Source organism: Acromyrmex echinatior, chromosome 7 (genome assembly GCF_024713525.1).
Source record: "Acromyrmex echinatior isolate Ae372 chromosome 7, ASM2471352v2, whole genome shotgun sequence".
In the NCBI taxonomy this organism is placed as follows: Eukaryota; Metazoa; Arthropoda; class Insecta; order Hymenoptera; family Formicidae; genus Acromyrmex; species Acromyrmex echinatior.
This window is the reverse complement of record NC_141858.1, coordinates 5,866,775-5,889,199: the sequence shown is the minus strand read 5'-3', so window position 1 is coordinate 5,889,199 and position 22,425 is coordinate 5,866,775. Positions and strand designations below refer to the sequence as shown.

General features: G+C 38.4%; 2 protein-coding genes and 1 pseudogene across 7 annotated transcripts in view; 2 read left to right on the top strand and 1 right to left on the bottom strand.

The window, feature by feature from the left end:
• Window positions 1-22,425, top strand: part of LOC105144011 (uncharacterized) — a 488,432-nt gene that overhangs the window by 57,503 nt on the left and 408,504 nt on the right. The gene's annotated exons all lie outside the window — the stretch shown is intronic.
• Window positions 6-13,194, bottom strand: LOC147909068 (uncharacterized). 3 transcript variants are annotated; one of them, XM_087408177.1, is made up of 3 exons: window positions 851-2,809; window positions 429-747; window positions 6-131 (listed from the first exon to the last, which is right to left on the bottom strand). In XM_087408177.1, exons 1-3 carry the CDS (start codon window positions 889-891, stop codon window positions 75-77), a joined length of 417 nt encoding a protein of 138 aa, XP_087264303.1. In that variant the 5' UTR covers window positions 892-2,809; the 3' UTR covers window positions 6-74. The 3 variants fall into 3 exon arrangements, with proteins under 3 accessions (XP_087264303.1, XP_087264302.1, XP_087264301.1); XM_087408176.1 differs by lacking the exon at window positions 6-131 and adding an exon at window positions 3,985-13,194 and having other exon boundaries at window positions 162-747; window positions 851-1,005; XM_087408175.1 differs by lacking the exon at window positions 6-131 and having other exon boundaries at window positions 162-747.
• On the top strand, window positions 15,104-16,843 carry LOC147909067 (uncharacterized; annotated as a pseudogene).

Sequence of the window (22,425 nt, the reverse complement as noted above, 5' to 3'; positions counted from 1 at the left end):
TATGATTCGCAAAGCATCTGGATTTTCTTGGAAAAATTTATTATTCTTGAAAACATTCCCATCCATAAAATCTTCTAGAATGTTTTTTTTACGAGGTTCTTTATGTCCAAGTTCGTTTCGAAGAGCTTTATCTGTAAAAAATCTTTTTAATGTTTCTATTATAGGTACGTAAGCAAAAAATGTTTTTTTTCTACCTATTGATCAATTATAACTTGAACAGGATTAACATAATGAAACTTACTTTTATAGAATTTCTTTCTTTTAAAATTTCTTTTAAAATTGGCAAGTATTTCATTAGTTTTTATTATAAGATCAGAGTTAAAAGTTCTTTTAAAATACTAGCTATTTGCTGCTGTGACATGCCTTCTATTGCAAGCCGTTAAATTTTTTGTAATAATTTCTTGCGTTTCTTCGTGCATTTTACTTACTTTACTTGTTATATATTGAATAGTCACTGCAGGAAGTAAGTATTGACATTCCAGTTTCAAATAAAACTGCGCAACATTTTCAACAAACAGATTTGATTCAACAGTATTATATGAAATTTTGTTATCCACATCTTTCATCAATTCTATTGAATTGATATTTAATTGAGCATTTACTTCTAATGCCAGCTCACGACAATTATTAGGTAGGACTACTGATCTATTTATTTCATTCAATGGCTCAAAGAATTTAGAAGTAGATTCTGTAGCATCATCGTTGTCATGACTTTCTCGAACATTGTCCGTGTTATAACCGTAGTTCCTGTGCATTTTTGACATACAGTAAGTCAAGTAAGATCGTGGTCGGCCTTACTCAAAGCTAATAAAAGATATCGTTCTAAATCTATCATAAATCCAGAGGATACCTTTGTCCTTGATGCACTATCAAAGAAGATTCAGTTGTCATTGAACTTTCTTAAGAGAATCACATTAAGCGCCATGAGTACTAAATACGCATCACGCTATGAAGCTGTGTTCCTCTGCACTCATCCAAAAATTTCACAATTAGTGGCTGCTAAATCTATGAAAAAGTCGAAATCATTCGTATAGAAGTGGGTATAGAAGCGATATAATGTGGCAAAAAATGTCGATGATTTACCAGAACGTGGCTCGACATGCAAAGCAATGTCAAAAAAGACGATAAAAAAATAGTGAATCTGTTTTCGCGAAATCCTGGCTTAACACTGCGTCAAGGGCAAGCAAAATTAAAGCAGAAAGGTTTAGATATATCGTACGAAACTATTTGAACCTATCTCAAGGCTAATAACATGAAATGGTGCACTACGCTGGTCGACCACGCTCTTACTTGACTTACTGTATGACCAGTAAAGGAAGATATAACTGCGTATTTATTTTCGCATTGTGGATATGAACATACGATTTGATCTTTTTTTTTAATATGAAATTATAAATGCTTTAGAAAAATTACCGAATTCTTTTTTGCATATATACCGTTTCAAATGAACAAAATTGACAATAAAACATTTTTATCTGTAAAGCATGTTAATAATTTAATGATCATAAATACAATTTATTTCTTATCTATGATAAATTACTTCTAAATTTCTAAAACTTTATACATATCGCACGAAAATCGAAGAAATTCAAGGAAACACTTGATTAGGATAGACAGTTATTTTACTATAATTGAAAAGAAGAGAAAGTAAGCCTTTAACGGTCGAAGCTAGATCTTTATATGTTTATATAATTTCATATATAAAATTATTTAAGTATTATAGATCCAACTTCAATCGTCAAGAGCTTTTTTTCTCTTCTTGTTGTGTATTCATATATTTGTGGTCCTAATTACTACAATTTAATACTAAAAATAAAATTTCCCGACGAAATAATTTTATTGACACCACAGTTATTTCATAAAACATCTTTGTCAATTCTTTGCATATGGTTAGAAGTGTATTTGTTCCATGCATTGTAGGCTATATTCCAGTAAATGGAAATGGATTGTATGGATTGCAATAAAAAAAAACTTTCTAATACTCATGATAGGGTAAGGTTGCCGAAATCGCATCACTTTTTACTTAAAAGCTCATAACTCAGAAATTATGAAAAATATTCTTAAGTTTTTTATAATAAACTGCACTCTTTTCTCTTTCTTATGTAATTTTTCATAATTTTTTTGCGCTACTATAACGTTTAAAATAAGGATTTTTTCAGTAGGAAATTCGTTGCTTAAATCGCACCATATCAATATTTCTCAATTAAAAAATTGTATTATAATAATGTAAAAAATTTAAAAATTACATAAGGAAAGGAAAAAATTGTATTTTATTGTGCTGTTAAAAACTTAAGAATATAAAAATAATATGTTTAAAGGGCATACACCACTAAGGTCTTAGTAGCGAAAATAACAAATTTATTAATTACAAGAAAAAATTATATAAACGTTTCGATCTTGATTAGATCATCTTCAGTATAAATTATAATAAAACAATGAAGTTATATACGAGAGAAATATTAAATAAAAATGTCATTCATTCTTTAAAGAAACACTAATAAAAAAAATCCGTAATATTCATTACAAATTCGAATTGAAATGAATTAAACTTTACAATCCATTTCGATCCATTTTCGTTTACTGGATAAGAAATTCAGGAATCTAAACTTTCAACTGTATATACAGACAGTCAATGTGAAATCTTTTATGTGCTGTAGCATAATGAATAATAATTCAACAAATGAAACAATTAGGTTCAATAATTCTAATTACAAGTATGTGCTTTCCCATATACTTATAATATTAATAGACAATATCCACAATCCACAATATGTACGTAGTATTTTGATTTCAATTGATATTGTCCTTTATTCCAGATAATTCACGATGTCAACCTCATTTTTTCTGATTTTCTTCATTTTTATTGTAATATATATAATAGAAGTTTTATTATATTAGGTGTTGGAATTAATTCGTAGCGTTTTACAAGTGATGGGAAGTACTTTCATTAATGTATTTTTTAATGCTCATGTGAAATAAATAACATTCTTTCATTAAAAAACGCTACGAATTAATTCCAACACCTAATAAATTATTTAGTTTAAAATATGTAAATTGGTAAAAGTGATTGAAATAAAATATTCTTATCACGAATACAAAATTAGACGAACATCTACCATAAAATGAAAATATCAAAATATAATCATATTCCGATAGGATGAGTACGTGATGTTGAATTCATATTAATATAATTCTTTTATACAATATTTTATAATAAATTATTTATTATGTAATTTACAGTACACATTTCAATGAAAATCAAGAAAATACTTGGATATGAACCAGTGAGGTGATTATTTTATTAATTCAACACTAAATACAAAACTCACCAACAAAATTTTATTTACACTTTAATGATTTCGTGATAGATCTTTGTCGATTTTCTGCATACATGGTTAAAAGTGTATTTATTTTATGCATATCGCAGTGTCAGCTAAGTTACTGATTCAAATTACAAATATGTATAATACTTTCGTGTAATGTGTTAAGCTAATTCTACAATGAGACGATAATCGGAAATAGTAAGTCTTAACCAGTCTTAATCTAAATAGGTGATGATTTTTCGCATCTACAAGTTGTTAATTATGTACAACAAGTCATTTAGCTCGACTAATGGAAATTAAGGAAAATAAAATCGAATTTAGCTAGTCTTGAGATGTTTCCACTGAACGCGTCACGCGTCGCGTCGTCGAAGGAGAGAAAGAGAGAGGTTGTGTATATATATAAACTTCTCTCTTTCTCTCTTTCATTTGTCAATGGAAAAGTACCTTAGTTGTACAATAAGGCTACATTCGGAAACATTACCCGAGTGTGTATTATTTTATCTTTGTTGTTCATCTAATGTTAAATAAGGATAAGATGTGATACACGGGGACACTCGGAAACATGGCTATTGGCTATCTTCACCGTGCGATTTATCGATAAGATTTACAAAATTTCTTTCTCATTATAGAATCAGCATTATACTTACATTAATATACTTACATTCTTATACTTCCCGAAATATGCAAATCACACGAATTCGCATAATAGCGTTATCTCGATGGAATGCTGGCGATGACGATGGCGACGGCGAGATATTACTAGCTGAGAATTCACCTTGCAGTTCTTTCGCTATTTCAAACGATGTACTCGTCGGTCTCTTGCACTTTCCACAATCTATCTATTATTTAATGACGCTGATGAAATAACGGCGATTTCGGCAAAAACTTTCCACATAACCTCGATAGGCAGTACCGCAACACGATATGAGCGCGGGTCAGCGCGTGTCAGAGTAATCTAGTAGCAGTAAAAATAATTGATGGCTTGTCGCGCAACCGCAGCGACTTTGTCCTTGACGGAAAGCACCAAAATTTAATGAACACATGTATATTAAAATTTGTTTAATTTACAGTGAATTGAAATATTATTTATCTCTCGTATATTAAAAGTATATTAAATTTCAATACACTTATATACTTTAATTTACTTAAATTTAATTTAACATGAATATTAAATATCATTTTACGAGTGATTTAAATATCATTTATCATTGTATATTAAAAGTTCATGAAATTTCATAACATTTTTAACAGTGTAAGTAATATATTAATATTCTTATGTTGTGCTGTGTATCAAAAGAGGGATGTGTTCAATATTTTTATAAATGTTTTAATAATAATGCTAAAACTCATATAATTCACGTCCATTAAATGACCCATAACAAGTATAATAGTTACTTTCGCTGCGATACCTACGGAAACTATCGAACTTCCACAAAATTATCAAATTCAACGACTCGAAAGAAGTAGCGAAATACGGCGCTCTCGTTCACGTAATAACCGACTTACAAATTTAGTATAGTACTGTTGAGTAGGGAAGACCGGAGTCAGTTGAACATAGGAGTAAGTAAAATAATCGAGGCTACATTAAAAACAAAACACGCGAGACATGCATAAACATGTCTGAGCATGCAGCAGCGATTGCCGCTAAGTCTGCTGTAATATCTTGTTGCGAACACATCTATGATAGAAGTTATGCCACAATTTTAAAAAATCGTATACCTAAGTAAATATTTTTATTATTAAAGTTTTTGTTTTACTATCGTATATGATTGTCTGAGATATTTAATTCCTACTTAGATAATAAATGTAGTTCTTACTTAATAAAATCCAACAGATTTTTTTTGTTTATGTGTCTCTATTATCGTATATTGTTATTGTTTTTAAAAAATGAACGGATGGGAATAGTAGACTAACTACAGCATGGAACTGTATGACTCATTCATGTATGACTCGTCAGTGACGACTCTTAACTTATTCAAATTTCCTTAAAGAGATTTTCCTCAGTGATAAATGTTATAAGTTTAATTCTCTCATGTCCAATCTCGAAAACTAGGTTTATTCGACGTGTTTTTGCACGAAATGAACAAATTTTGCAAAAAGAAATATTGTTTGCCCTGCGAAGAATATTTGTGTTTAAAATATATTTTTATAAAAGTTTTATTAATGTGTAGCCAAAGATGTAGCTTAAAATACATTAATCTTTATTTTAATAATCTTAATCGAATTACCTCGGTCCCGGAGCTAGTTGAATTAGATGGAATGCATTAGGAAAATACTTTTTTCATATTAGTTATTAGTTATTATTAAAATATTATTAGGTAATCACATGTATGTAGTAACTGGTGTAGAATTCATTTTTTCGATAAATCTCTTAATTTTGTTTGTAAAAATTCGAAATTGAAAAATGAGTCTATTAGCCCGATCTTCTCTACATATAAAGTAACTCAACACCCAATTGTAGTATAGAAATCCATATATTTATCATTAAGAATAGTATTATTAACATTATTAGTGTTAAGATTATTAATTTAAGTAATAATATAATACAAGCAATTTGACTGAACTGGTTTCAATTTTTATCTCTGATATTTATCATTTGCTTCTTGCTAAATTGACTCATTGTTTCAATTACTGATTATATCAATCGCAGTTGAGAATGTATGCTGCATTTCAATTAATGACTCAACATGTTCAATATTTTTATCATTATGAACTTATTGCGATTGTTATAATGGAAGAATATAACCGATAATACTACCAGAACGAAAATCATTGTATTATGCGGAAGATAGATAGAATAAATACTATCAACTTTTTACGTAACTATAAATTGTATAATTTTAATTGTTATATTAATTTTGTCAAATTTGCGTTTAATTTCTTTACACTGAGGATGACCTAATAATAAGATCAAAATGTTCTAAGAATTTGAAATATATAAAAATCTGATTTTATTTAGTTTTACTTAGTTTTACAAGAAGTGTAGCGATCATTCTGCGTGTTCGATATAGTTATACTATTATATCAAAAGATAGTGATCGAAGCGATAGCGATGCCACGCCAGTGAGCCAAGTTGGCTGCCCTGTTTTTAGCGAGTAGCAGCATTCTAAAGAACCTAGCGAATGTGAGCGCATGTGATAACGGTAGCAATAAATATATTTCCTTCTAGAATAACTGTCTGATTTCCTTCACTTCCTATGGCCAACACAGTTCAATTAAACTCTAACAAGCTTGTAGCCCTTTGTTATTTATTGTTTATTTATTTTTAATTTAAGTCCAATTTGATTCAATTTAAATTTTCTCTATGTATAATATTAATCCTAAAACATTGTGTATTCATATCATTAAGTTAAATTTTTATATTGTCATATCATTTAAGTTTTCTTAGATTATAAGAACATAAATTTTGTTAAATCTAAAAGGATCTTCAATTTAAAGGGGAAGATGTTACGTGCCATGTCACTTTTGTTAATGTCACGATTTTAACATAAGGCTTTTCTACAACTTTTATTCCTAAACATTCCTGATAAAACTTGTTTCCTGCTACTTTTCTTATTTGCTTTCTCCTATCGTTTTTAGTCCTTTTTTTATCTACCCTTAAGACCCGTCTCAAATATTCAGTTTTACAAATATCTTATGACTCATCCCGGATTCGTGAGTCATCGACAGTCACATATCTCAGTTTCTTTCATCCCCATCATGTATATTTTTGGTATTCGAAAATGTCACGTTACTGATTAAAATTTTTCGGAATCTCCACTTCTTTTATCGTAGTGAAGATCCCTCTAGTTACAGTCAGTGGTGACACCGCATGGTGCTCTTTTCCAATACGGCACAGATATTCCCTGAAACACTAACTAGCCGTGCTCGATGAACACCTGTGCCATACAGAAACTGACTACTTCCCCCTCCTGCCAATCCACTCCGGCAGGAGAAGGTGGACAATCTGATTGTGCGCGAACTGGGAGCCCGCAAGATGGATTTGCCATCTATCGATAACCCCAAGTCGCACTTCATCCCGCTTAGCTCCTATCATGGGCGGGGATCCGGCTCAATGCCACGGAATTGAACCGATTTGAGCCATCTATACGACTCGGCCCGATCCCATGCTAGCAAATCAGCCAGCGAGATCCACGCAAGAACCAGCGCAGCTCTGGTCAACACCAGTAGGTTCGAGCTACTCGCTTGAGCCAATTATCGCCGTTATTCTTCCCCCACCGCTCAGGCGTATGACACCCTTCTCCCCAATATCGTCCAGCAGCGCGCTGACTGGCACGTGATCACCCGCGTCGACAAATAAGTGAGTGTATTCCTCAGAAAATAGGTGAATGTATTCCTCAGAAGGCAGAGACTATTCCCAATCTCTAGAGGTCTCCGTCAAAGTTCCCCCTCGAGAAGAACGACTCGTAATATTCATCCGAGCTCTCAAACCATAATTCATTGCATTCGTCCTCCCTATATGGGAGGCCGCGGGGACGGAGCTCTCTCAAGCTGGACGCATCCAGTTTATCCGGGGGTCCACCCACTACTTACGGCAGAACCTGAGCCCACGCTATCCTCCCTTCAAATGCATGACCGTCTTGCCACTACTATCGCACAGCACTTGGCTGTATGATAGACAACTACCTGTATTGACATATAGGCCAGCAATTTGAAAGGTCGAGATGGCCCTCAGGCTTAAATCTGGTCTGGGTGTCTTCCCGCTTGGGCGGTTCGACTCACACATGGAATCGCTCGTGTCTGACTCCGAGTAGTCGGAGTAGCCGCCTTTGTAAAACAGAGCCCGGTCTGTATTCTTCCCTCTTGGAAGAGAAAGCCAGACGCTAGCCAAGACCGGACACCTACCCTTCACTTCCTCCTTCCTTACCGAAGGATAAACAGACTCTTCTCTTCGACGCTCCTCCTCCTCTCTCAGCGGTGATGCTGAAGAGACATACTTCAAATTATTAATGTTAAGATCCATTTATGGTTTCATCCTACTATTCCGCAGCAGCTTGCCAGTATGCCCTCACCCCTCTTCTGAAACATGACCTAGAAAAAAGACCCTGAGTTCCCCCGGGGGGTTGGCATATATCTCGGACCATGGGATAGGCATTGAACTCCGACCCCTTACTCATCGTGGGCAGAGCAAGTTTCACTCCCACGGCTTTCAGGGGTCCCCCACCTCCGACTATGGAAGTGCCACTGGAGGTGGCGCCATCCAGGGGCTCCACCTCCGGACAGTTTGGGTCTTGGAAGTGACGTCCCCTCCGCACCCTAGCCGCCATAGCGATCAGCATATCCACTGTGAGGAGTTTAAGTCCCACTGCGAACAAACACCTTTCCCGCTTTAGAAGGGTAACTTTAAAAGGGCCGTCGGAAACACTAGGTTATCTCCTCCTGCTGCCAGACCTTCGATTACGTCGGAGTGGCTCGAGGGTGGCCCAGACCATAGATTCTACCTCGGAATACTTCGAAGTGGCTCTATGGCCCATCCATCAAGAATAGGGAATGACAGCCTTGCCGCGGAATATGTCCGCGCGGTCCCCCATCACCCCACATCCTACAACGTACTCACCCGGCAAGCCGAGCGGGGTCGGCACATATCTCTGAGGACGGCGAGCCGCCCTCACTCCCCGTGGCATGTGCCACGCCGCACCGCCGAGAGCACCCACCAACGCGGCAGCACGCCTGCGAGAGCACCCGCGTCATCACGGACAGGGAGCTATGCTCCCCTTAATGGTGCCGTACCATCGGGTGTTTATAGTTAGGTTCGCTTTCCCCTACCGACACATTGGGAGCGACTTTCCGAAGAGACCTGCCCCCTATGGGGTACCGAACTCAGTATATAGAAAACTCCTATTAAAATTATTTAACGGAAAAGTCCGTACGGGGCACTGTTACACTCCTCGCACCGCCATCCTGGCCGGTAGCCTCCGCGACCAACATCGCTGACAACAAGCTCCAGTCACGGGAAACGGCTCGAGGGAAACCCCCTCGCACGGCAAGGCCATGCTTCATGAGAGGGATCCGAAGGCCCTATGTTTTTCTTGATCCCAGTTGAAACAAAGGAAGGACCTGTCTTTCGCGCTCCGGGAATTGGCCTGACCAACCACTAGGCACCGGAAACTAGAGACGACGACTGGACAGAAGAAGAACTTTAGCAGACGATCATCCCAGCCGAATACGCCTCTCTCTCGCAAGTTTCTTCGCAAGAACGGAGGACACTGCACCCGGAATTCATTGCGCCCCTTCCAGGACGCAACGTTTTTATCTTAACATCCTCTCTTCTGACTCCGCTGAGAGACCTCCAAAAGTTTGTCAATCACATCTCTACATCGGGAACCGACTGTTCCATTAAGAGTCGGATCTCCGTCCTTCGCACTAAACGGACAACGGAGACCCGATTGTCATGCTCGCGAAAGACTGTCCTCAGCCTCTTCGAAAGCACGTCGACCTTTCCTCCGATCTCTCACCCGAAATTTCCATCTAGACCCTATGTATTTTCGTATCCGCGATTTCCAGCTCGGCAAGATCAATCTTATTCCTTGTTCTATCATCTCATCAAATGGATCATCCTCGCCGCGGCTAATTAACACATTGCTGATCTAGGCGCCCGAATACGCTTGCGCACTAGGCTGAATATTTATATACCGCACGCCCGCAACAGCACTCATCACAGAATATTTAAGAGGAGTGACGACACCAGAAAGAACCCTTCCCGCGCGCTTCTTTCTCTTCCTCTTTCTTTTACTAAACCGACTGACTACCTCCGTCCAGGACTCTTTCCTGTCCGGACCAGAGACCGGCGGCCAGTCTCCTGTTGCATCCTTTGTTTGAGGCTCAGTCATTGTCTCTTCAGTCACCATTGATGCAACAATGCGCTCCCTTTTATCCACGCGTTTGGGAACATGCTTGTCTACCAGAAGCCTCGATACACCTTTAAGAAATAGTCCATTCGCCGGAAGCTCTTCACGCATAACGCGATGTCTTCCCTCTTCCAATATAGTAGCAGGAGACCGATTTTCTCGCTGCGATCGGTGATCACGATCCTCCGCATCGGCAAGTGGGATGTCCCCGGTCCGGATAACAGGGTCCCTTACGCACGAGGAAGGAGCACAAAACGTCATCATTTCTCAACGAAGGGACCTAACCTCCTCCATCAGAAAATCCCGATCTGTTCTAATGTCGACTAACTCACTATGAAGCCGCACATTCTTCCTCTCAAACTCAGCAACGGCACCAATGCATATAGATCCTTTGGGACCAATATTCTTTGGGCACAGTCGTAAATATCCGAATTGTGTCCGTGACCGACACCGGAGAATTGACAATATCTCCCTTTACTCTAATACGCGTCTCCCTCGGTTAATGACATCTTCTACAATTTTGGATTCCCCTTTCCAGCATGCGAAATACCCAAGAGACTCACAGTCGCATGGGTGGCGACCCTTGAGAGAGTACACCCACATCCAGGAATATGTCCCTGTTTATTAGTCTCCTCCTTGTCAGATTGGAAATTCAACCTCGTCAAGGTAACCCTCGGTGCAGAAAGCTCTGACTTCGGAACATCCCCCGTCCGATTCGGAGTCTCAACAACTCCCTAATCCCTATTCGCCTGATTATCAACGATAGCATGTTCAATTGCGGAGTCCGTCGGTAACTTCACAATCAGCTCCTCACTGGAGCCCCGACAGAGCGGATCATGTGGGATCGACTGACCGGGAACGGGGACACTCGGGGATCCGAGCTCCCGCCGTGTACCTGACATTTCTATAATCATATATGTTCGGCAGCAACAAACAACTGAAAATCTGCCGACAACCCCCGGCCGATCCTACCGAGACTCGCAGAGCGACCTGCCGCACGATGGACGGTCACACCGTCGGCTAAGAAAAGGATTACTCGAAAGACAGTCACCGCAAGGAAAAAAACCTCGAGTGACATATATCACTTCCCATATCGTACACAGAAACGCATTGCTAAAGGACAGGGAAAATTTCCGCAAAGTAGAATTTTCATTTCAGAAAGAACTAATCCATACCTGAGCGTATAAATAATCTGCTCTGTCGTAAAATATGATGAATAAAAAGTATAAAGAGTATCATAAGAGTACCATTGGTAGCGATCAATTGGAGATTCCACAGTACAGCGCGAGTCGTCGAACCTCCACACCGTCAAACGGGGCGTCCAAAAATACACCACTACCAACTATTACATACAAAACATACAATTAACATTTACCACATCAACATATATACATATATACATATATACATATATACATGCGGAGAGATTTCCACATAGCCGTTGATGATTGACTGATTCATCCATCAGCCGTCCGTCCCCAGCCATGCACCATTGCCGGGGGATAAAGGAGCTTTTATAGAGATCGTCATCCAGGAATTTAGGTCCTGGACGCCCGGCCTCTGCTCCCAGATTCTCTTTGCAAAGCAGGATCCCTGAGGAGCCAGGACCTCAGGATGTTTGCAATGCAGCAGGAATTCAAATCCGCGGGTATGTCAAACCCATACCCAGACCATATCCAGATGTATATAGGCGCATCGGGAATGAACCAGATCAGGAATGAACCAAGGTTTGTTTTTCTTTTAAAAATAGTATCTGAAGAACTGTAACACTTTCATCACTGATTTACTCACGCACTTGATCGATACTCGAGTCGATACCACAAGAATAATTTACGAAGAACGATTTTCGAACTATTCTATCGGTTTATTATTATTAATTAGTACCGATTAATTATTTAACTCAGCATTAGGAAAGCATTAGGAATAAGAATCGCATTATACGCAACATACACACATACACAACTGTTAAATTCTACTCTTGTCGATTGCAAGGAGATAAATAACCAAACCTCGCTATGCAATGCGACTCAATTCTATCAAAAGGAGCCAAAGGAAAAGAGCTCCACTTAGGAAAAATTAAATTACCAAGGGTTGGAATTCCCAAAAAATGATAATCATCAAAATGATTCCTCTTATATTACTATCGATGAATTTCCAAAAAGAATGCAATCATGTAATCCTCATATAAATGTTCGTAATTCAAAGAAAAATAAACCATCTTCAAAAATCCTGGCGTCTACACAAAATCAATCTCAAGAAGTAATAGCGCAGTCAAATGCGCAAACGTAAGTCAAAACATAAGGAAAGAACTGAACATTTGAGTTTCCAGAAAAAAACAAGTGTAATGAAACTTATAACTGACAGCCAGGACAGATTTCACATCCCCGGAGAGAAGTTGTCAGCAACAAATATATTACAACACCAAATATCTACAACAGATGATCGACCTATAAATACGCGACAATACAGATTCCCGCAAATTCATAAAGAAGAAATAAATAGACAGATAGAAGAACTATTAGAAGGAGGCATCGTAAAACCTTCACCATATAATACACCTATATGAATCCCAAAAAAGAGGACACAAAGGGAAACAAACGATGAAGAATGGTATTAGATTTCCGAGCCTTAAACGAAAAAACTGTCGGGGCATACCCCTTATCTAACATTATCGATATTCTGGATCAATTAAGCGGAGTCCAATATTTCTCAGTATGCGACTTAGCATCCGGATTTCATCAAATAAGGATGGATCCTGTTGACAGCCACAAAACTGCATTTACAATTCCTTTTGGTCATTACGAATTTGATCGAATGCCTTTCGGATTAAAGAATGCGCCCGCTACTTTTCAACGATTAATGGATTTATAATAGTATTATCAGGATTGCAAGGCGAAGAGTTATTTGTATATATGGATAACATTGTCATCTACGCTGCTTCACTAGAAGAACACGAGAGAAAGTATAATTTGTTGATAGAACGATTGCGCAAAGCTGATTTAAAATTACTGCCTGATAATGCGAATTCTTGAAAACTGAAGTCACTTATTTGGGGCATGTAATTAGTAAGGATGGAGTTAAATCCGATCCGAAGAAATTAAAAGCTGTAAGGCAATTTCCAAGGCCCAAAACGCCGAAAAATATCAAACAATTTCTTGGATTAGCCGGATATTACCGAAGATTTATACCAAATTTTTCAAAATTAATCAAACCCCTCACCCATTTGTTAAAAAATGACACTAAATTTGAATGGATAATAGATAGGAAGAAGAAGAAGACTCCTTCCAAGCATTAAAGGAGAAATTGTGCGAAGAACCTGTCTTACAATATCCCGACTTTTCCAAACTTTTTATATTAACTATTGATGCTTCCGGAATAGCGATTGGGGGCATTTTATCACAAGGGAAAATAAATAAAGATCGATTGATAGCATATGCTTCGCGAACTCTAACCGAAAACGAAATAAAATACGACACTTATGAGAAGGAAGTTTTAGCCATAGTGTATTATGTCAAGCATTTTAGACCTTATCTATATAGACGAAAATTTATTTTGGTTACGGACCACAAATCTCTTCTCTGGTTTAAAAATGCACAGGACGCAATCATGCGAATACTTCGATAGAGATTAAAATTAGCTGAATACGATTACGACGTGGCATATAAAGCAGGTAAAACTAACGTAAATGCCGATGCATTATCACGAAATCCGGTAGACCTTGAAGAAGCGAACTGCAATATAATTAATCATCACAAGCCTTTGAACCTTAATGATCCAAAAGATGCAGAAACTATTTCTAAATTGCTAGAGGAATCAGATGAGGAGGACGACGATGAGGACGAGGATTTTAAATTATATTTGACTGATGACGAACCACTTGAAGACTTATTTCCAGACGATCATCCACCTGAAGAGGATACGAATTCAGCATCTCTACGAAAGGAGACAGCACAAGAACCACAAGTTATGGAAAAGGCTACAACGCGCAATATTCCTTGAAATAATAAAATGCATAATCCAAGCCAAACAGCAAAAAAATAAAGATGCCCAGCAGGATAAGCTGCCCAGAGATTTCCCGCAACAAGAGAATGAGACGGAAAGAATACAAGACAGAAATGACTCATTGGACGGAGAAGGCGATGCAGAAAGCGACAATAAAGAGGAAAATCAAGAAAAAAAAGAATTTGAGAAGGACATAAAATTCAAAAATTAAAAGGAAAAACAGGGCCTAATATTGTTAATGACCAAATAATCAAAAATAATATTTTCGATTCTCGCGAGCTATTATTTTTGCGAAAGGATAACATATGTATTGCATATTTTGTCGACACCAGTGGGAGACCGTTGGACTCAGGTTCACAAAAACTGTTTGAAAGAAACGATCCCTCACTTAGAAGATCTCGCTCTGGGAAAAGCCAAAGTCGTAAAATACAAAAAATACTACCATTTAGCCTTGCTTATCAGCAAAGAGCAACGTGAGGGATCGACGATGACCTTCACGCAGATTTCCGCCATAATAAAAGATTTACGGTTTGTCACTGAAGAATTAAAATTAGAGACTATTGCTGAAGCATTGCTAAAACCGATTATTCACAATGTACCATGGAGCAATATCAAAACAGCATTGCAATTAGTTTTTGTGGATTCAACAATCAAATTAATTATATGCAATGGACTAGTGAAATACCCACCTAAAGATCTTTGATCTATGATAATCGGAGAAATGCATTGCTTACCTATGGGAGGATACCGAGGTGTCACAAAGACTTATAACAGAATAAAACACAAATATCATATTGGGAAAATCTAAAGTCCGATGTTCAACGATATATACAACAATGTTTACAATGTCAGTTAAAAAAACTAGTTCGAATAAAAACCAAACAATCTATAATAATCATCGGTACACCAAGATCGTCTAACAAAATAACCATGGATATCATAGGACTCTTACCTAAAATTGGAAGAGGTAATGATCTATCTTAACCCTACAAGATCAGTAACTAAATTTTGCATGAGGATACTCTTCGGATCAAACATCAGAGACAATAGCAGAAGCCTTTGTCGACAGATTTATTTGCGCACCTAAAGCTATACTATATAACCGATCAAGGGAGAAATTTTATCAGTGAATTAATGAAGAAAATAGCAAAAATATTCAGAATCCGTAAATTCTGTACAACTGCATTTCACCCTCAGTCAAATGGATCCTTAGAACGATCACACCACGCATTAGGAGAATACTTGAAACAAATACGCAAACGAACAGAAACAATGGAACAGATGGATTGACTTAGCCATGTTTAATTACAACACTAGCGTTCATGAGGTTACAAAACATACTCCATATGACTAACTAGTGTTAGGTAAAATAGCAAGAGTACCGTCAAATGAGCTCTTCAATCCTGAAGACAAATTAGCTAATTACTATGATTATCTAATAAATTTAGTTACGCAACTATGTACCGGCAGTGCTTATTCCGATCCTTATGGAAATTGGGGAAATTGTATTAGGCAGCCTCAAAATTACTTTACAAGATTACATCGCTGACGTTCGGATAAATACAAATCGTGTACATCTCAGATCAGGAATAACCTGTGAACTGAATTCCACTCATTGCACTGACATAGAGGGAGGGGATACCTTTTGGGATCCCGTACCTCGATGGATCGATCATTGCAGAAGTTTCCGATTATGGCGTACTATACAATGGATACGCTAATAAAATACTTGATGCTACCAATGAGTGATCTCAAACGGTCTATTCAATAACCACGACCAATATGATTCTCTCTTTAACTAGCACTAGAACATACCACCTGTGGACATACACTTAAGTAACTACTAGAACCGAACATCCGAAATTAATAATTTTCGAGACGACATTTGATGCCGAAGTTTTTAAAAGCTCTGGCTTCATAGCAGTAAACATCTTCACATATGTAAATTCAAAATTCGTATACGTGGAAAGACACGTTCGCACTCAAATTAATCTATCAACTATACAGAAATATATTATTGCAACAATGTCAATTTGAATATCGTATGATGCAGAATGCGTTATCCATAGCCACTAGATCGCCTGACGTTTTCGCGTATCATTTTATGAAGGGACCTAGATATATGGCACTTTTGGCAGGAGAAATAATTCACATGGTGAAATGTATCGGTTGAAGTAAAATTAGCTCAAACCACAGAATGTTACGAGCAGCTTCCAATAATACGAGGAAATGAGACATATTTTCTGACCCCGCAAACGCATGTATTAATACGTCACGGAACTCAGATTATCTGTAATTCTTTTGCACCTATCATCTTGGGAGACTCATGGTATAAAATTATGCCTAAATCAGTGGAGACATTACCACCTACTATTATGAAGCCTTCAACTAAATCATCATGGAAATGCATCAGTCCAGGAGTACTAGCGACCAGTGGAATATATTCACAAAGCGATCTGGAGGAACTCAAGGATCACATAATGTTTCCCGCGGAGCGACCTGCAATTCTCAATACCATGGCAAGAGGCATATTAGGGCGCTCAACCGTAATAAATGGAGGATCACTCTCTAATCTTATAGATGAAGCATCAATAGAAAGAATCGCTATCTCCGCTTGAGAAAAATTTTGGAATAAATTTTTAATCTTTGGCAATATCAGCGCTGGATTAATCGGGGTATACCTAATTGTTAAACTTATCAAACTACTATTAGACACATTTGTACATGGATATGCTCTACACATTGTGTACGGTTGATCGGTGTACCTACTGGGAGCCGTATGGTAATCACTTACTCAACTTTGATTACATCTAGGAAGAAATAAAACTAGAGATGTAAATTTTAGCGCTCCAGATCTCGAATTACAAGAGCATAATGAAACTGGGTTTAAACTAGAATCTATTTATCCTCTCTTTCCCCTAAGGGAAGAATTCACCTATACTCTTGAATTGAAGGACTGAGCAATTAAAGGGAAAATCCGGCATGATTTACAATTTTCTTTTCCTCTCTCGATATATATATATATATATATATATATATATATATATATATATTGCAACCGCACTCACGAGCGTGGCGCAACTTCGTCGCACACTCACAGCTAAGATTTTCGTAGACGATCGGATGACGGGTGGCGTTAAACGAAGCGCGACAGAAATACATCTTCACGCGGCCGCTCTTAAGGGCGGCACACAATCACAATCAATAGTTGGGCGTCAGGCACGAGCGAGCGTGCCACTCTTTCTCGAAATTACGCGATATTTTCTTTATGCCATATTCTAATGAGCTGTGAATGTCGATGGTAGCTCTCAATCGGTAGCTCAGCCTCGGAAATGGCAGAGGGGGCGGTTCGCGGTCGAAGATAACGGATCATTTGGAGAAGTGAATAGGGGCGAGAATAAAGTACACACGAATCAACAATAGCAAAAGTAACAAATATATTAAATAAATTCGACTTGCATTTACATCTGGCGATACAATCGAGACGGTAAGCTCTACTTGAGCGCGGTAGCGGATTCACGCAGGCCCCGAGGCTTTACGCTAGACGTATCAACTTCGTTAGATTACCGCGATACGAGCTCACGCCACACGAGGATACTCTCGCGAATTATACGAACAAGACTTCGTCGCCTCGAAAATACTAGAGAATTCAGCAACGATGGTAGCGTGGACACGGCGTGACCTCGTGCGCACTCGCGGGGCCTCGCGCCGCTCAACTGAGATGCAGAGAAGGCTCGAATACGTGCAAATTCGACACTACGCAGTCTCGATACGACAGAATACGTACACTTATCAATTGCTATTATAAATTGTCGTTAATGGCTATGACACAGAGGGTCGACGCCCTAATAAACATGCAAATTTTACGCTACAGGCGTCCGAGACGACACGATACGCGACAATATTACGGTACGGAACTTCGATGCAACATGTGATCCGCGATAAAATCTACGACGAATGACGAGGCTGTGGCCTTGGCGGACGCAGCAGGATTATCCCGACGATAAGGGCCGTTCCGGGAGGCGACACGCGTACTTCAATCCCCCGGAAATCTATCGCACAGCAATGCCACGTGCACTCACTATCATACGCCCGACAGAATTCCGATAAGACTACGCCTCCCGGACGCGGAAACCGGCGACTGTACAGTTGTGACGCTCGTCTCATCATGACTCCCGCAGGTGCTCGTCCGGATCGTCCTTGGAAGGCTCTCGTTTCTTCTTCGTCCTGCGTCCTCTCACGTACTTTCGCCAAGCGGGCCACAGCACAAGTGCTGGGCGCTAATCCTCCCGGGGGCACACAGGGCTCGTTATCCCCGCGAAGGGCCAACTTATCATGCCTGATTGGCGCGTGGCTTGGCAGCTCCGCTAATCGCGGGAACCGCGTCATGCCCGTGTCGCATGTCCTGGCGCGCGAAATTCGAGAGGTCGCGGGATCCTTTTCGGGCCGCCTCGTGGCCTCGAGGTGCCTATTCGGGACTCTCGCCGTCCTTGGGGAGTAGAGTGGCCTTCCCCGTCATGCCGTTCCAACTCTCGATCCGCTTTGCGCCTGGAAGAGGGTGCGATAGGAAATGCCTTACGACAACAAAAAGGGCGTAATAATGAATGATATCACCTGCATGCGCCCCAGCGGGTCAGCAGCTGTGCGTCAGCAGCTGTGCGTCAGCAGCGATCGTCTCTTGACTCCCATTCCTGATCGTTCTTCTTTCTCTTTTCTCCGGTGAGGTGGTGTCATTCTGTCAGGATCGCGGGAGTCGCCGGCTTCTGTGACCCTCGGTACACAGAAAAGGGAAAATGAAAACGGCGACGTGGAATGCGCAAGGCACGCAAACAGCGTCGCGGAAAAAGCGTAGGTGCCCCCCAAAATGTGAGAGGACTCTGCACGCTAGACTGCACTGTTCGGTCAGGCCATGCGGCCCTTGTGACGGACGGAAAACGTCATGTCACAATGTATATATTATATATATATATATATATAAATAATAAATTAAATAAATAAATAAATAAATAAATAAAATTCATATATGCATACATATACATGGATAAGTAAGATAGCATGCGGTGCCATGCAGGCATTTTAAATATCACAGTAACCTTTTTATAGACGATATGGAAATCGAATGCATTAACACCAAACTATTGGCGCGAAATTCGATGGCAGTGAAGGTTGTAAAAGTGGACTCACTTACGATATTTCTGGGTTCAATTGAAGACCGGGAGCGAGGACTTCCTGGACTTGTTCGAGGAACTAACCCGGAGGATGACACGAAGGGGCACATGCTGTGCCATCGTCCCGATCACGTCGTTGTCGGAGAACTCGTGGCCATTCGTGAAAACCGAGGATGACAACGCGGAATTATAACAGACGTCAACGGAGACGGAACGGTCGCGATCTCTCTACGAGACTGGGGCCGTAACGTGGAACTGATTATTCGAGATGCACATTCTGGAGGACAGATTCTGCCTCTAAGCTAAAATGGCAAGGGATTCCCTGTGGATTGGCTCACACCGCTCCCTTCTCCGGCTCATCTTGACCAAGAAAGACAAGGGATCTAACCTTCCTCATAAATCAACAAGAGAGATGTTCATTTTGGGGACCATAAAAAATGAAGCTGCGTTAATTAAGCTAGAAATTCGTAACGGAGATGATGCTCGCGAGTATCATCAAATTGACTTAAAGGAAACATTGATTACATTAGGTTACGTCCAACATAATGATAAGTTGAGAGCGGGCACGTATCCTTTCATATAATAAGTATAAGAATATATATATATATATATATATACATATATATACATATATATACATATATATACATATATATACATATATATACATATATATACATATATATACATATATACATATACACACACACACACACACACACACACACACACACACACACACACACACACACACACACACACATATATATACATATATACAAAAAGGAAAAATAATACACACAAAAAAAATGGAAGAAATAAATAGTAATATAATATAATAATAATAAAAATATATTATAAAGGAAAATTCAGGGGTAATATAATAATAGTAATAATAATAATAACAATAATGAAAAAAAAATTTTGAATCACTATACTGGGAAAAACTAATAAGAGATATATATAGTTGATTCTTGCTGGAGTAAGATTAATTAAGAAAAACATTTTTCCTTTATGCCTGCAAATTGTCCTGCTTTCCTCTTCCCTCTTAAAAGAATTTTTCCTTGTATGCAAAGCCACCTGACCGTCAATTATAGTATATAACTTGCCAGTGCACTATCACCATCTCCAGATCACCAGATCGTATAAAGATCTTTGTACTCCAATTAAATGGAAAAATTTAATTGACAGTTTCGATATTTGACCGAAACTCCGATGCGTCACTGAAGGGTCACTGGGTCTGCCAAAGCATCTCGATAAAAATCTGCGACCATTACCACCACATTACCAGAAATCTCAAATAAAGGATGCTACATGGCCCTTGCCTCGTCCATAGAGAGTCTGTGGACGATTGCAAAAACTGTTCGACCTGCGGTAAAATGACAATAAATGTCAAGCTGCGGAGGAATAAGTGTCGAAGCCACATCAAAGAATTTCGGCACATCGACAAGACTTTAGACTGGAGATGAGGAGTATTGATCATTGCACAGGTCGATGCAGTAAATCTTTTTTTTTGAAGGTTGGCGACTTTCAGGTATTCATTCTTTTAAATATTCCAACATCCACTTGTCAATACTAAAGGAAAAGAAAAAGAAAAAATAATATATATATTTAACATTAAAATATACAGAGTTATACAAATTCTTCAGCAAAAATTGGCAAATCTTAACGTAAATTAAATTATATGCGCAAGAATATCTTTCAATGAGCACCTAAGTACTTTAGTACATTATTATAAGTAGGCATAACAAGGAGTATGAAAGAATTCCGAAAAGAAACCTATCTTTCTTTCCTGCTTTTTAATGACATGAGCTATAAACTTACGAATGGATATCAAAATGTTAATTCTCTTTATATGTAATACGCATATATGTATACCAGGATATTGACATTTACTTGTAAAATGGAAGGACGAAAGAACTGAAGAGGCGAATTTTAGAAACGTCCTATTCTTTCCTGCTTCTCTAATAAACCAAGGGACGCACATGTAAGGAATAACATTTAAACGTGGGTCCGACGTTACCATGTAGTCAAACCCATCAAGTTATCAAAGGAAAAGAATATATTACTTTAAATCCGAAGCGCCACTACGTCTAAGTATTAAAATGTTGAACTAATATATATATTTTTCAAACGAATGAATTAATTTCAGAAATGATAATTACGTGTCGATATGGTTGTCGACATTAATGCAATTGATCTGAAATGTTAATAATCCCCCCAAAAATCCCCAAATTAATCTTAAAAAACTGTAATAAACTTATATAAACTTATTAACATAAACGGTCTTGTTTCCTACGGTAACTTCCTACGGTAGCGTTATCTAAGGTCAGATTCGCGACTGACAATGGCCCTGCACGCAAACCTAGTTATGCACAGTAATCATCTGTTTACCTAGTCATATTTTCCGCGAGAATAACAGATTTCGTCATCCGTCTGGAGCAATTTTGGCTCTTTAAGGAAAAACGTAAATCACTTCTTTTCTTCTCGAAACTCCTCTAACGATGTACTTTAGATTAACAATGATAGGATGCTATAAAAAACCATAAATCTCGCGTGACATTGCAACTAACTTTTGCATCCTAGACAAAGGGCACAATACCCTTTTTTCGGGGTATAAATAGAGTCCCGCGGAAGCGCAGAGCGTCTAATCGTCCTTCCATACCCTCTTCATTCTCCCTCATTGTCTCTTTGACCAAATTTTCAAGGGTTTGGACATAACAATACAAAATAGCAGCTCTGCGTTTGTCAAAGTCTAGATACAGATCATCGTACGAAATTCAGAGTTTGGATAAAGTTTTACATTGGTTAATTTACAGGTGTCGAAGTAAGTTTTATGTGCTGTCATATTTTTTTTATCATTCTGTAGACAAAGTATCGTAATAATGTATCGTGGTTTTTCCAGCTGAGTTGCAGTCTTGATGACTCAGGAATGCTATGTTGTACTCAACAATAGGGGGTGCTTATACAGTTCTCAGGAAACTTATACTCAGATATCGCACACTCTCTAAAGTGCGCAGCATGAATAGTTTATTAACTTAGTTCAACGCAACGTGAGGCATTCGTCACTGTACTTTGAATAAT